Below are 15,142 nucleotides of genomic sequence, written 5' to 3'. Positions count from 1 at the left end.
CAACAAAACAAGTTGCCATTACTGCTGGATTTATTTAACACCGAATAGAATAATTGGAGATAGCTTAAAAAACAAACCAAAACTTAATAAATTCCTTTACAATGTGATTTGTAAATTATCAAAATAAATCCCCTTGAGCCAAATTCATTAACATTCACATAGCAAGTAGCTGAGCTCTTTAAATTAAGTCGAGATATCTATTTTCGTAGTTGTAGAAATACTGCACAACCAGTGAAATAGACGTAATCTCAAACCAGCACCTCACACCTTGCATCTAAGGAGTGCAGAGGCTGACACCTGCTGACCAACTCTGAACAGTGCAGCAGTAGAGATCAAGCCGGGTGAACCGATGGCTCCACCTCTCATCTCTGAGCTTCCTTTTTCTAAAAAAAAACAAAATCAGACAATGGCTCAGTGGTGATATGATGCAAAAACCAACACTCTGTACTGTTTATACTGGAAATAAAGTCACAATGGCTTAAAAAAGTGTACTGTTATTACTCTGCTATGTGCTTGTAGGTCAACAGGGTCAATCCCTCCACTCGGGGGATGATTATGTTGTCTTTTGTCTTGTGGCTCCATTGTGACCACTGAAATCCAAGCCTGTAGAAACAGGGCCGTTTCAAGGGACTTTGAGTGCCCCAGGTTAAAGGGACCTGGGGGCCTCTACACAATGGGTTGTTGTTGGTGACTAATGTGATCAGCCATTCTCATGGGCCCCCTGTCAGTTCGGGGTAATCACCTACTTTGCCCACCCTGTTGGGACACCTCAGTGCGAAAGAATACACTGTTCCACAAGATCACGTGAGCTCTCATGTCATTTTCAGTCAGGCATCTGCTCAGTGATCCACTGTGGAATAGACACCTAGTGTCACCTCATTAATAGTTCACCTCAAACATTACGATATTCAGCTGGTTTAATCGAAGGATTCCCATGCTATCCTCGGGTATGTGTTTTTCTGCTGTTGATTTATTTTAGAGAGAAAACATGCTAAATTTGCTGCGTAATTATCTCGACAATCATATAAAAGAAACAAAATCATGCTGCTGTGTACATTCACACAATCCACACGTCTCCCTGCAGCGTTAACATCTTGCGTCACATTAAGCCTAAATTCAGATTGAGAGGTTTACGTATAAAGAAGTTCTAAGAACAAAGCTTATACATCATGTAACACAGCAACAAATCTCTAATATACTAATCTTTATAAATCTGGTTTCAATGAATACCCAAGTTACCCAAGTACCACTCTGTCTCTTCAGCCTAAATCTTGAGAAATGATTTTGGCGGAGCAAAAGCATTTGGACGGCTGAATCCAATTTCCAAGAATTAATTAGAAGTAAATTCAAACTTAATATCACAAAACATATTTTAAACAATTATTAGTGACAATTTAATCCCAGGATATAAATGCATTCTACACTTTTTTATGAACAAAACTTCTGTCTGTGTGACTGTTTTAAACCAGAAGATGGGGCCCTTGAGTATCTACAGACAGAAGTTTTATGAACAAAACTTCTGTCTGTGTGACTGTTTTAAACCAGAAGATGGGGCCCTTGAGTATCTACTCAACTTTATTATTCTATATGCAATTCTTTTTGACTCACAAACTGACATTTACAGCATTTATCTTAGACCTTGAATCAGCACTTAAATCAATACATTTATAAGGTAAAAAAAAGAGAATTAATATGGTGAATATCTACATTATTATTATTATTAATATTACTATTATAATAATTATCATTATTATTAATAATGATATTATTTTTCATGTATATATGACGTGTAAGGGCTATATAATATATATGTGTGTGTGTGCGCTTTAAATGTGTTGTCGTCGTAACCTTATTTCTGTGACTATATGTTGTTTTCAATAAAAGAAAGAAAAGGTTATTTATAAGTTTTAATTTAGAGAGGCTTGTTTTATAAGGGTCTTACAATGTTTTGCAGCAGTTTGTTTATAAATGTAATCATATAAATAAAAGTACTTATCCTGTTGCTATGCACCAAAGGTTCGGAACAAACTCCCACCACACACAAGACAAGCTACTTCTGTTGATAGTTTTAAGAAACAACTCACAATCTATTTCTATGATCTTGTTTTTAATCAATGAAATGTTTTTTTTTATTTTTATTTTTGACTTGTTTATAGACCTTTTGCTAGTTTTATGCTTTTATCCTAAGTCTTTGTTTTATTGCTAACGTGTTGTTATTGATCCAGCTTATTTTTAATGTCTTGCTGCATTTAATGTATGAAAGGTGCTGTATAAATGTAATGTATTATTATTATTATTATTATTATTATTATTATTATTATTATTATAAAACATTGCGGATAAAATAGTTTTCACTGTGATTTGAGTTTTGAACACAGGATCAGGATTTACTCCAGTAACCATTTTACGTCCAGCGCCGTGCGCGTTCACAGCTGTTCTGCGTGTCATCGCAGGCCTGGCAGTGAACGCGCACGCTGTGTGTACTGGGTGTTGTGGTCAGTGTTCAGACCTGCAGTCATGGGCGCTCTGAGCAAAATACCACACAACTGCTACGAGATCGGTCACACATGGAGCCCGTCGTGTGCGCAGGCTGCCGTGGACATAACCCGGGGGGCTCTGGAGGTCTCCTTCAAAATATACGCTCCTCTCTACCTGGTAGGTTTCACCCGCTGTTCTGAGACTTGTACACTCTGGGGCTAAAGTTAGCCAGCTAGCCAAGTAATGCTAACAACCTCTGCTAAACGTCATAAAGATTAGCTGCGGTGTCAACTAGCTTTCAGTCGGGGACTCACCGCACCTCGCGGGTTCGTTTCCGGGAGGTTTCAGGCTGTTCTGACACACAATTCATCCAGAACACGGGGCCTCCTCAAGAGGACTTTCTGCTGACTTCCAGAGAGGAAGTCTGGGTTCAGACTTCAGGAGAGTCCACCTGGGTGCTGACCTCGAGAGTGTCCGCCTGGGTGCTGACCTCAAGAGAGTCCAACTGGGTGCTGACCTCAAGAGAGTCCAACTGGGTGCTGACCTCAAGAGAGTCCAACTGGGTGCTGACCTCAAGAGAGTCCAACTGGGTGCTGACCTCAAGAGAGTCCAACTGGGTGCTGACCTCCACAGAGAGTATGCCTGGGTGCTGACTTCCAGAGAGTATGCCTGGGTGCTGACTTCCAGAGAGAGTCTGCCTGGGTGCTGACTTCCAGAGAGAGTCTGCCTGGGTGCTGACTTCCAGAGAGAGAGTCCACCTGGGTGCTGACTTCCAGAGAGGAGTCTGCCTGGGTGCTGACTTCCAGAGAGAGTCTGCCTGGGTGCTGACTTCCAGAGAGAGTCCACCTGGGTGCTGACTTCCAGAGAGGAGTCTGCCTGGGTGCTGACTTCCAGAGAGAGTCCGCCTGGGTGCTGACTTCCAGAGAGAGTCTGCCTGGGTGCTGACTTCCAGAGAGAGTCTGCCTGGGTGCTGACTGCCAGAGAGAGTCTGCCTGGGTGCTGACTTCCAGAGAGTATGCCTGGGTGCTGACTTCCAGAGAGTATGCCTGGGTGCTGACTTCCAGAGAGAGTCTGCCTGGGTGCTGACTTCCAGAGAGAGTCCACCTGGGTGCTGACCTCCAGAGAGAGTCCGCCTGGGTGCTGACTTCCAGAGAGAGTCTGCCTGGGTGCTGACTGCCAGAGAGAGTCTGCCTGGGTGCTGACTTCCAGAGAGTCTGCCTGGGTGCTGACTTCCAGAGAGTATGCCTGGGTGCTGACTTCCAGAGAGTATGCCTGGGTGCTGACTGCCAGAGAGAGTCTGCCTGGGTGCTGACTTCCAGAGAGAGTCCGCCTGGGTGCTGACTTCCAGAGAGAGTCCACCTGGGTGCTGACCTCCAGAGAGAGTCCACCTGGGTGCTGACTTCCAGAGAGGAGTCCGTCTGGGTGCTGACTTCCAGAGAGGAGTCCGTCTGGGTGCTGACCTCCAGAGAGGAGTCCACCTGGGTGCTGACTTCCAGAGAGAGTCCACCTGGGTGCTGACCTCCAGAGAGAGTCCACCTGGGTGCTGACCTCCAGAGAGAGTCCGTCTGGGTGCTGACTTCCAGAGAGGAGTCCACCTGGGTGCTGACCTCCAGAGAGAGTCCACCTGGGTGCTGACCTCCAGAGAGAGTCCGTCTGGGTGCTGACTTCCAGAGAGAGTCCGTCTGGGTGCTGACTTCCAGAGAGAGTCCACCTGGGTGCTGACCTCCAGAGAGAGTCCGTCTGGGTGCTGACCTCCAGAGAGAGTCTGTCTGGGTGCTGACTTCCAGAGAGGAGTCCACCTGGGTGCTGACCTCCAGAGAGAGTCCACCTGGGTGCTGACTTCCAGAGAGGAGTCCGTCTGGGTGCTGACCTCCAGAGAGGAGTCTTTCTGGGTGCATACACAACACATTTTTAAAAACTGGACAGTCTACATTTACACATAGAGTGATGCAGTGTGCAGATATGGACAGGGAAGTGTTTGTCAGAATCAAAAGCTCGATCAGTTTCTTAATCTTTCTTCTTTGTAGGTAATAATGATAATAGTATTAAAAACTTTATTTCTACAGCATTTGCATGCTTCACAAGTGTTGAGGAATTTTTAACCATCCTCACACATTACTGTATATGCCACTATAAATAATGTATATTATATTATATCTGTACAGGAGAATAGTGCCTGTCTAGTTCCACAGATACTCCCTTCTCTCTCTAAGCAGTACCCAAGGTCAGGTTGGACCGACCAGCAATGCATTTCAGTGTCTATGTCTAGGGACTTTCATATCTAACTCAGATGTGCCAGACAGAGAAGCACCAACTTCAACTCTCACCAACTCTTTTGCGTATTTTATCATACCTTAGGCTTAACTATCCAATAGGATGCGAACACCTACATATAACATAGAGAGTGACAGCAATTCTAGCCGTTCATGGATGTGCTGTTAGAATGGGTGACTCAAGTAGAGGGAGATATACTGGATCCTTGATGCATCAAGTCTACATTAAAATCTTCAGCATAAGACATCAGCTGAGTTCTCCTTTCACCAGCTTCCAGAAAACTTCCATAACAACAAGGAGAACAAAAAAAAACCCCCAGTTAAAATGAATAAAACAAATAAATCCCCAAAGCCATATAAAGAGAAAGACTTTTCAGGACGGCATTTAAACGGAGCTGTGTTAGGCAGCATCTGACTCCACATTATAAACCGTAGTAAATGTGTCAAAATGCTTTCGTCCACTTATCACTGTTTGTTCTTGCTTGGTATGAAAACGTTTTACTCTGTCCTGGAACAAGGCCTCCTTCACAGATTCCCCTTGTCCATGAGCTTTCAGTTTCTTGGCTGTTAGCTCACTCACTGCTGCCTGTGTATCGACTCTGTCGGACTGTGGTCATGTGAAAGCTGAAAGCTCTGATCATTCTATCCATTTGTCAGTATAGCTCAGTGGCTTATCTTTTACAGCACTCAAATGAAAATAAAGTTAAACAACTGATTGTGCATATCTCTTGAAAAGCCATGGTGCGGTGAAGAGGTCCAGAGATGAGCTGCTGTAAAACCCTTTATCAATTTACCTCTGTTGTCTGTAGCCTTTGAAAACATAAAAACTAAAAGAAATATGATAATAAACCAATAAAGAAGTGGATCAACTCCAGCACAGTCACCACCTTCAAACGTGAAGCTATTTCCCAAGTTGACATGAAAAGGCCTTCAATAGGAAACAGCCTGTAGTGGCAATCCAGGAATTCCCCCTGGAGCAAAAAGTAAATTCTTCCACAGAGGTGTGATACTGTCAAAACTTTAGAAGTATTTATACTAACACTACAGTGTGTTCTGAAGAGCTCAGGGTTACATCTCGAAGCAGTTGTCTGTGTTATGCAGATCATGTATATAGCACAAAGTTTAAGGTTAGCTAACACGTGAAATTCAGCTAAAGTTTGCTTAAAATTATGAAAGCTAACGATGTTAGCAGCTACTTCTCATAGAACAATCCTTCAGTGATGGGAGCTTGTAAAAACATGCAGTGTAATAATGTATTGGAAACCATCAAATGAGCTTCTTGCTGTGTTTTGTTTTGCAGCTTTCAAACCATCATCAGTTCAAGTGGGGAATGTAGTACATTTAAACAACTGTCCTCAAGTTTTCTAAAGCTGTGATTTGGAAACAAAATATGAAAACCAGTAATGCTCTATGTTTCACAGATTGCAGCGATTCTTAGGAGAAGGAAGAAGGACTACTATTTAAAAAGGCTTCTACCTGAGATCCTGTGGTCTACCTCTTTCCTCACTGCCAATGGAGGTCTCTACATTGTTTTCTTCTGCATCCTCAGGTTAGTGCATCCAATTGTAGGTCACACAGCTCAGCTAAGATGAACAGATTTTACATTACACGCATTTGGCGGACGCTTTTCTCCAAAGCGACTTACAATTAGTGCATTTGACATCTATGAGGGGGCAGATGAGGAAGACTGAGGATTGAACCGCCGACCTTCTGGTTGGAGGACGACCGCTCTACACCTCAGCCACAGCCTATCAATCAATTGAAATGTTTGTCATCAAAAAATAAGGAGCCAATGGGTTATCTAAACTTTGCAAAGCCAATTTAAAACCATATAAATCCTCTCTTTATCCACTATGTTTAGTAGATGGCAGTCCTCTTCTATACTGTCTTTGTTGCCTCAGTTGTATTGTTGTAACATTCTCACGAAACAAAGATGTAGTGTCTAGTAACAGAGTAAACTTCCGCTTCATGCTTTTGAGAATATTATTGCTCACAGTTGGTTGGTGTTGCGGTGTAAATCGTAAAGTTTTTTGTAAGCAGATCTGAGTGGAAGTGAGAGAAGGAAGTGCCTAGTGTTGTGTAAGTGTGTGTCTGATTGTGGTTAGGACTGGCAACTGCCCAAGCTCAACCAGTGAGAAGAGACACTGTGTAGGTCGGTGAGATCTCCGTATGGTCAGAAGAAGATATTTGTGACCTGATTCGATAATGAACAGACCTGCAAAGACAGACAGGCTTGTACCAAGTAGCAGGATGCACAATTCTATTACAGTCTTCAATGTTAAAGGCAAGAGTGCATAACCAGTGCATGCATACATTTCTACGCAGCCAAACTTTTCACCAAGGCCACTGAGTGTTTACATGGTGTGGCGATCACAGAATGTTTTAGCTCCTCCGCCGAGTAACACCTGTACCTGAATGAAGGTTCCTCCTGCATAACTAATGATCCAAACCACAGTGATGACACCTATTGGACCAATTTGGTGTCCTACATACACTTAAGTCTGGACATGGACAAATAAAACTATTGGCAGGAATGTGCATCGCAGAACCCACATTTTTGTGCAAAAAAACCCTCACAGGTCGACACAATTTAAAAAATAACTAGTCTTATTAAAGCCATACAAATATTTTAAACATGGAGACATTTTTGATTTTATTGAGATAAGAGGAAAAAAATGTTATCTGAGGAAAAAAATGTAATAACATTTAATTTTCCAACTTCAGAAAACTGTTGGGAGGGTTCTACTCCTGGTCTGCCGGGTTTGGCTCGGCACTGCCTGCCTCCTACATTGCTATCCTCTTGGAGCGCAAGAGCAGGTGAGATTCCAGTCTGTTTATTTTCACTTTATTTGCTTTCATGACTCTTTCAAAGTCTTCTCATAAAACCCATTTACCAGGTCCAGCAATGCACAGAAATGGCACCTTTTATTTGGGGTTGTAATTCAATTGTTGGATACATCTCAAGTATCAGGGATGTCCTCGTAAATATTGATTCAGTGTTTTATTACCAAACTATGTCTCAACCTTTCTCCCCGTCACCAGGAGAGGGCTGCTGACAATATACATGACAAATCTCGTAAGTGCTGCTGTTTTCATTTAAACATTATCTGTTTTACATCAATTGATACATTTGCTCCTGCCACACAGTGCATTTGTAATATTTGTTGTGTAATCTGGTTTTCAGGCCACTGAGACGTTGTTCCGCATGGCCGTAACACGAGGCATCGTCAAACCCATCAGACATGGCGAGGTAAGACGAAAGTGAAGGCAGCTAAATAATGGTGGTTGGGGCCTTAGTAATATAACAGATAGTGTAGGAGGACACCATCTCTACTCAGTGGCTCCCAGATCGGCTTGAGCTTTCTTTTATCAGGTAGCCAAGCTTCATGAGGACTGTTAGCTAACACAATGTTTCCCTTTCCTTGTTTTCTGGTATGCCTCTCTCACAGACACAACAAGATAAAAAAAAAAAACTGTCAAACCTACACATGACACATACACACATTCCAATGGGCGTTTGTGCGTAACTGGATAAGACCGAGATGTGTGTTTTTGTCTCGAGAGTAAACAGGGAAAGAGCCATGTAAAAAATGGTAGTGGTTTGTTTAGGACAAGGAAGATGTTGAACAAACAGCGTTTATCTGTAAAATATGCAGTAAAAACATTGCCACAAAAGGTAGCAGTACCTCACAATTAATTTAACTATTTGAAAACCCACCCAGTACTAAACGAAGTACTGGAAACGCCTGAAACTCTACATGTCCACATCTTGCTTTGGTTCTTACAATCACAGCAGTGTGATGATTCTAATAGTCTCCGAAAAAAAATGACAGAAATTAAAATGTTCTTTCTTACAGTATTTATTCCAACCCAATAATTGCAAACATAGACATTTAAAAGCAGTTAAATGAATAAACAATGCTCTGATGTAGGCCCACATACTGTAGCCAGTGGTCTGATGTAGGCCCACATAGTGTAGCCAGTGGTCTGATGTAGGCCCACATACTGTAGCCAGTGGTCTGATGTAGGCCCACATACTGTAGCCAGTGGTCTGATGTAGGCCCACATAGTGTAGCCTAGTTCAAGGTCGAGCTGAACAAAGACTCCAAACAATAACGGCTCAGAGAAACAAAATGTGCTTTCAACAAGAAACCCCGAGAAGGACATTTCAGAACAAACACAGACAAACCACTTTTCAGAACGATAGCAGTCACATCACAGGAGTGTGTGTGTCTGTTGGGGGGGGATATTATTAATTTTTTTTAAATGTTTTTAAGCGATGTGTATTAGCGCCCCCTCTTAGCTTAATAGGCTGCATAAATGTAAAATAATTTCTTTAAACTGTATCACTCTTTATTTCAGATGAGGGCCTTGCAATGTGCCGTTAGTTTTGTTTCATACATTAATCTCGGATGTGTAGATTCATACCGATGTGTCAGTACAGAATATGAAGTGAGTCGCATCAGCTGTCAGATTTTTATGTATAAACTTGACAGTTGTTTCTGTCACTTGAAGATTAAATTTACCGTCACCTTACAGCAGAATTCTACAGCTTCACCATCAACATGTCATCAATCTGAAATATATAACTTCACTGTCATCTTTTCCTATTGTTTGACAGCTTCAACGCAAAGCTCTAGTATCAATAATTGTACACTTGTACAAATGTTTTTTTTAGAGTGGAGTCACATGACCAGATGTTGATCTTGATTTCCTCTTTCTGTCTCTGTTTCCCATTAGGTGCTGTTGTTCTGCATAACTGCGTCCCTCTACATGTTCTTCTTCAGGTCCGAGCAGCACAGTGCACAGATTATTACACTGAAATATGCAACATTGCTTCCTTACGAATATCAAAACCAAATGTTTGGTGTTTAATGCGTTAAATCTTGTGTTTTGTTCTGCAGGAGTAAAGATGGTCTCAAAGGCTTCGCATTCTCTGCACTGAAGTAAGTTCAAGTTAAGTCTCTGCTCCCACAGATGCCTTGATTTAGACTGTTGTCAGTTTTGGGGTGAAGCTCAGAGGCTTCTTGTGTCACAGGTTCATCATCGGGAAAGAAGAGATTCCAACTCACCCTGTCTCGGCAGAACTTGTTGGCACCCGACCCCTTGAGAGGACAGCTGCTATAGAGACGGAGGATTCGCAACCGTCAGCAGGAAGGCCCAGCTCCAGGAGGAAAACTCTGGTGGCCTACACCAGGGAGCTGCTAGAATCAATGTGAGAGAACACAGACACATATGGGTTTGTGCAGAGTGGTGGTCAATACTGACATTTTTTTTTCACCCTTTTTTTTATAACTCAGATGCAAACATGGTCCAAGACACAGATGTTGTAAACATTACCAAGACAACTGCATTTCATACTGTATTAAGGTAACACACTTTTAACCAAGATACTACCGTTGGTGTGAGGTTTTTTTTCTCATCAATGATAATAAAAATAATAAAAAATGACTAAATACTAATCCTAAATGTGTTTTCTCTCATTGTCCAGGGCTTCATCAGGATGTTCAGTGTTGGCTACCTGATTCAGTGCTGTCTTAAAGTGCCCTCAGCGTTCAGGCAGATGTTCTCCAAACCGTCACGTCTGCCCTCTCTCTTCTACAACAAGGAGAACTTCCAGCTCGGGGCGTTTCTGGGATCTTTCGTCAGTATCTACAAGGTACATTTCATACACGCTGCTTTGTTTTTCCATGATGTGTCTCTTTTAAATTCTGATATCCTTATAATATGTCATGTGAGTATTGTAATTTTTTTTTTTTTATGAATTTCTCTTATTCAGGGAACAAGCTGCTTGCTGCGCTGGCTGCGTAACATTGACGATGAACTCCATGCACTAATAGCAGGTAACTGCCACATAAAACCCCCGTAGAGTGATCCCTCTGTAGAATCTGTTTGACAGCCGTCTCTTTTCATTTCTCTTTCAAGGCTTCCTGGCTGGTATGTCAATGTTCTTCTACAAAAGCACATCAATATCCATGTATCTCTTCTCTAAGCTGGTGGAGGTAAAAGAATATCTATTCGCAGACGAATCACAACTAATCTCAGTGAAAAGAAACACAACAAAATAAATACATTTCCCATCTCAAGGATAGAGGAACAGGATTTCATGAATATCATACAAAATACGATTCACCCTTTAAATAAAAGATAATATAACATTTACATCTCAAATCTTAATTGAGAAAACTAGTAAATACTGTAAAAATGTGACAGAAATGGAAGTAGGTCAGAGGTTAGCTGACTGACAAAACAACTTCCACAGATGTAACATGTTGCCATACATCTCATCTTATCTGGATGGCCTTGTTTATCATTAACAGCACATGTACTAATCTCTGTCTTTAGACCATGTACTTCAAGGGCATTGAGGCCGGCCGGTTCCCATACTTTCCTCATGCAGACACAGTCTTATACGCCATCTCCACTGCTATCTGTTTCCAAGCTGTAAGTAATCCGTGCACAAACATACAGATCTACTCAAAAATACAACTTTTTTTTGCTGAGAAAAGATATAATGTTTTGACTCATTATTGTCCCACAGGCTGTTATGGAAATGCAGAACCTCAGGCCTTCGTACTGGAAGTTCCTGCTGCGTTTAACAAAGGGCAGGTATGAATGTGTGCTGTTGTCAAACAACAGAGAGAAATACTTTATTTTCTTTAACAGAGTTTTACTTAAAACAAACAATGTTGTAACAAGGACTGATCTAATTGTGACTGCGTGATTGAAGAGTGTTTGAGCTTTGTATACCGTCACTATGTTTTAACGCAGTTTGCATAAATATATTAGGTTTTTAAAACTAGAAATCCAATTCTGTATTTTGTGCTTCATCATCAGTATTCAGACCTTTTCTGTCCATGTTCAGTTGATCTGTTTGTGAGAGTTTAGATCATTTTCTTTCTTTTCTTCAAGGTTTGCTCTCATGAACCGACACTTGTTAGATGTGTTCGGGACTCAGGCCTCCAGGGACATGAAAGGCTTTGTGCCCAAACTGGACCCTCGATACACCACGCTGCTTCCACCTGGAGTCGACTTCCAACTGGGATGACTTGGTACCAGGCTCAGGGAAGGAGCTGTAGGTTTACCTCAACAGGAAACGGACAGTTTGCTTGTTCTTTCTGAGCGACTTTTTTTAAAGGTCTTATGACTGCTCAGAAGTAGTGATGTTGTTTTATGAGATGGGATTTACTTTGAAGATGTAAAAGTCCAAGATCTGTCCAAATCAGGGCGTCGTGGGTAAAAGGTGTTGTCTTTATCAAGGTCCTTTACTGATTTGGGTTGTATGTTCACAGCTAATTGGTGAAATAACTGAAATGGACAAGTTTGGAAGATTGAGATTGAAATCAAAATTGACAAGTATATTAACAGTATCTTAAGTCCCAATGAATCCCTTAACCGTACAATACAAATAATAATGTAATAATAATATAAATGTTCAAGAAGTCAATTTGTATTTGGCAGGTTCTTCTGAACCTGTTGAGGGTTTATGCAGGGGCGTTGCAACAGGGGGGACAAGGCAGGCAATTTACTGGGGCCCCTAACCTGAGAGGCGGGGCTCTGAGAACATTTGACTACGTATGTCCACAACAATTATAATTGTGTGGGCCCCCAAAAGTAGTATCAGTTCACCCAGACCACAAAAAAAAAGCAAAATTTGGTTTAGTGGAATATAAAAACTACACTTAGCATGCAGCAAATTTTATTTTTATCCTTAAATCGTTATGTTTCTATCGTTTTTGTTAAGTTACTTGAAGGTTGGCAGCGTCAGAACTCTGGTTATTTGGATGGGTACATGGCAGTCAGAGGGGGAAACTCACTAATCCTTTAGCAACAAACACAGTGATGCCTGATTTTAATTTCGATTTCAGAGGACTGATGGGGAATGTATGAATGTGAACTTTTTCAAGACAATGGGTGCAACTGATGATATATAATTATCTAGCCTTATCATATAGTGTTAGGAGTCAAGGGGAGATTGTTTAGATTGTGTTCTGTGATGTGAAACATGGACGTGTGAAGTCGCTGTTGAACTTACATTTTTCATAGCTTAACTGATTTTCTTTCCAATTTCTTTTTTTTAACAGCACTTGACAGTAGAAATTTCAATTGGAGTGAGTAGTACAGCTCATTAGGTGTGAAAATACCAGATATTTTATATTCAAGACAAAAATAGCAATTAGAGCAAAAGGAAACAGTAAATCGACTGTTAAACCCTATTGATTCCACCCTCGTGTGGACAGGTTATTGGGTGAATCATGTTAAGGCTGGAAATCAGACTGTTTGCACAGCACAGATCACTAACCTGATTACTTCAAAAGTTACAGTTAGCAGGTTGTCATTAATCACATTTATCTTAAATGTACTAAAAGTTAATGTTATATGAGAAACATTTAATCAGACTGTGTGTATTTGGTGTCTGCCTCAGGACTTTGATTTTGCAAACTAACTCATTGTGACTCATTTATTTTCATTCCAGATTTTTGTCTGATTTAAGATTTAATCATTTTTGTGACATGATTCTACATGTAATGTTTTTTCTATCACTCCCACTGCCTTCCTGTTAGAATGAAACTTTCGCAATATGTCACAGTTTTGCATATGGTTGAATTCAAATATTTGAGTCCTATCCACTGCTGTTTCACAGTAAAGTGCAAATGTATTCGAGAGCAAAGTATGAGAAACCTGATACTTTATAGAGGATAAATTGGCCAAATCACAGTGTAATGCAGTCAAAATTTTTAAATCCATATTTAAATCAAACTATATAATTTGCAAATGTTCTAAAAAAAACAAAGTTCGATATTCTCCACCCAAATTTGAGAAATAAATTTCTTCAATCAACCTGAACCATCATTTTCATTTTATTCTCTGGAGGTGATTGGGTTAAATATTACTTAAATATTTAATATCCACTAATAGAAATCATTAACAGAGATTGAATTAAATATTTTTGTATCACATGAAAAATAAATACATTGTGTTGGCTGTTTGAATTTCAATTGATGCTAACTGGAAATTCCAAGATAAAATGTTACTCAAAATCTACGTTGATTGAAATATTGTTTACTGAAGAAGTTGGTGCTGCATCAAACGTTTTAGTGTCTGAATTAATGTGGACAATTGGGAAATCTGTGGCTCGTGTAATATTTCAGTGCTCAACACAAATTGGACATTCATGACACAAATTGACCGCTTCATTCCAGATGTGATTTCATATAACTAGGGTGTAAAGTAGATTGTTGTAGGGAACACATAGTTCTGTTTACTTCAGTGTTTTGACTTCAGTTGTTCAACCCAGCTTTAGACACATCTGACCTCCACACCAGAAGCCATGATTGTAAAAAAGAAAATACAATGCAACCTTCTTGTTGAGACTAAGGCAGAGAAAGAGTGAGATAATAACAATCTATCATATTGAATTAAAATACAACTCTCTACAAATGTATTTGATTTATGTAAGAAGGTGTATATTAAAATATTTTTCGATTCCAAGTGCATGACTTTTTTTTAATTCAGTGCTGAGTTCGATCTTATATAATGATAATGTCCGTTTTCTGTTTTTGCTTGTGCAGTGACTGGCGTCACCTGGTCATGAAATCCTACAGTCCAAACTACAGTGTTACAGAATTTGCCTTTTATTTCTCTGATTTAGAACAGTTGCAGGGACATGGCAGAGGCTGTTCCAATAATGTAATGGTCACATTGCCAGTATAATGTGGCAATGTGACCATTACATTATTGGAACAGCCTCTGCCATGTCCCTGCAACTGTTCTAAATCAGAGTGCTGATGATTTGTTATTAGGGTTTACAGTAGAAGTTAAAGTGAACTTAAGCAAATTTTCAACATCCACAGGAGGACAACACATATTGTCAGACCAATGCAATTTTATAATATACCCATGGGTCCCATAATGTAAATCTTCATGATTTTAGAAACCTAAAACTTTCACCCCAAAAAACTATGAAAAAATGTCCCCTGGCCATTAATGTTGTCTATTGTAAAGTTTCTATAAATGTTAGGATTTCAATAAGTGTAGCTACACACAAACACACAGAGGATGACTGGATATGGAAATTATATTCAAGGTATACGGAGTTTAAGGTTCATTGTGTAGAATGTAGTGACATCAAGAGGTGAAGTTGCATGTTGCAGCTGAACACCCCTCACCTCACCTTCCAAACGTGGAAGCCTTCAGTTGTCCTAAAAACTCAAAAGGTGTTTAGTTTGTCCAGTCTAAGCTACTGTAAAAAAAACACGACAGCCTCCTTAGAAAGGACCCGCTCTGATGTAAATATAAAATATTTAAATATAAAGGGCCCATTCTAGGGTAAAGAAAATAAGAATTTGTACAATTCAATTGAAACACACTAGTGGAATCATCACTAGGAT

At 40.4% G+C, this 15,142-nt stretch overlaps 1 protein-coding gene across 2 annotated transcripts; it reads left to right on the top strand.

The window, feature by feature from the left end:
* Positions 1-2,466: 2,466 nt before the first annotated feature.
* On the top strand, positions 2,467-13,599 carry tmem135 (transmembrane protein 135). 2 transcript variants are annotated; one of them, XM_034605782.1, is made up of 15 exons: positions 2,469-2,655; positions 6,173-6,300; positions 7,476-7,568; positions 7,794-7,827; positions 7,936-8,001; positions 9,492-9,538; positions 9,656-9,697; positions 9,790-9,966; positions 10,052-10,121; positions 10,243-10,410; positions 10,531-10,594; positions 10,677-10,753; positions 11,097-11,195; positions 11,293-11,360; positions 11,664-13,599. In XM_034605782.1, the coding sequence occupies exons 1-15, from the start codon at positions 2,518-2,520 to the stop codon at positions 11,797-11,799; spliced, it is 1,407 nt and encodes a 468-aa protein (XP_034461673.1). In that variant the 5' UTR covers positions 2,469-2,517; the 3' UTR covers positions 11,800-13,599. The 2 variants fall into 2 exon arrangements, with proteins under 2 accessions (XP_034461675.1, XP_034461673.1); XM_034605784.1 differs by lacking the exons at positions 11,097-11,195; positions 11,293-11,360; positions 11,664-13,599 and adding an exon at positions 10,909-11,050 and having other exon boundaries at positions 2,467-2,655; positions 10,677-10,823.
* The last annotated feature ends 1,543 nt before the right edge of the window (positions 13,600-15,142 follow it).

The sequence above is a fragment of the Hippoglossus hippoglossus genome, chromosome 14 (assembly GCF_009819705.1).
Source record: "Hippoglossus hippoglossus isolate fHipHip1 chromosome 14, fHipHip1.pri, whole genome shotgun sequence".
Classification (NCBI taxonomy): Eukaryota; Metazoa; Chordata; class Actinopteri; order Pleuronectiformes; family Pleuronectidae; genus Hippoglossus; species Hippoglossus hippoglossus.
Note: the sequence above shows the minus strand (reverse complement) of the source record. Positions and strands in the feature narration are given on the sequence as shown.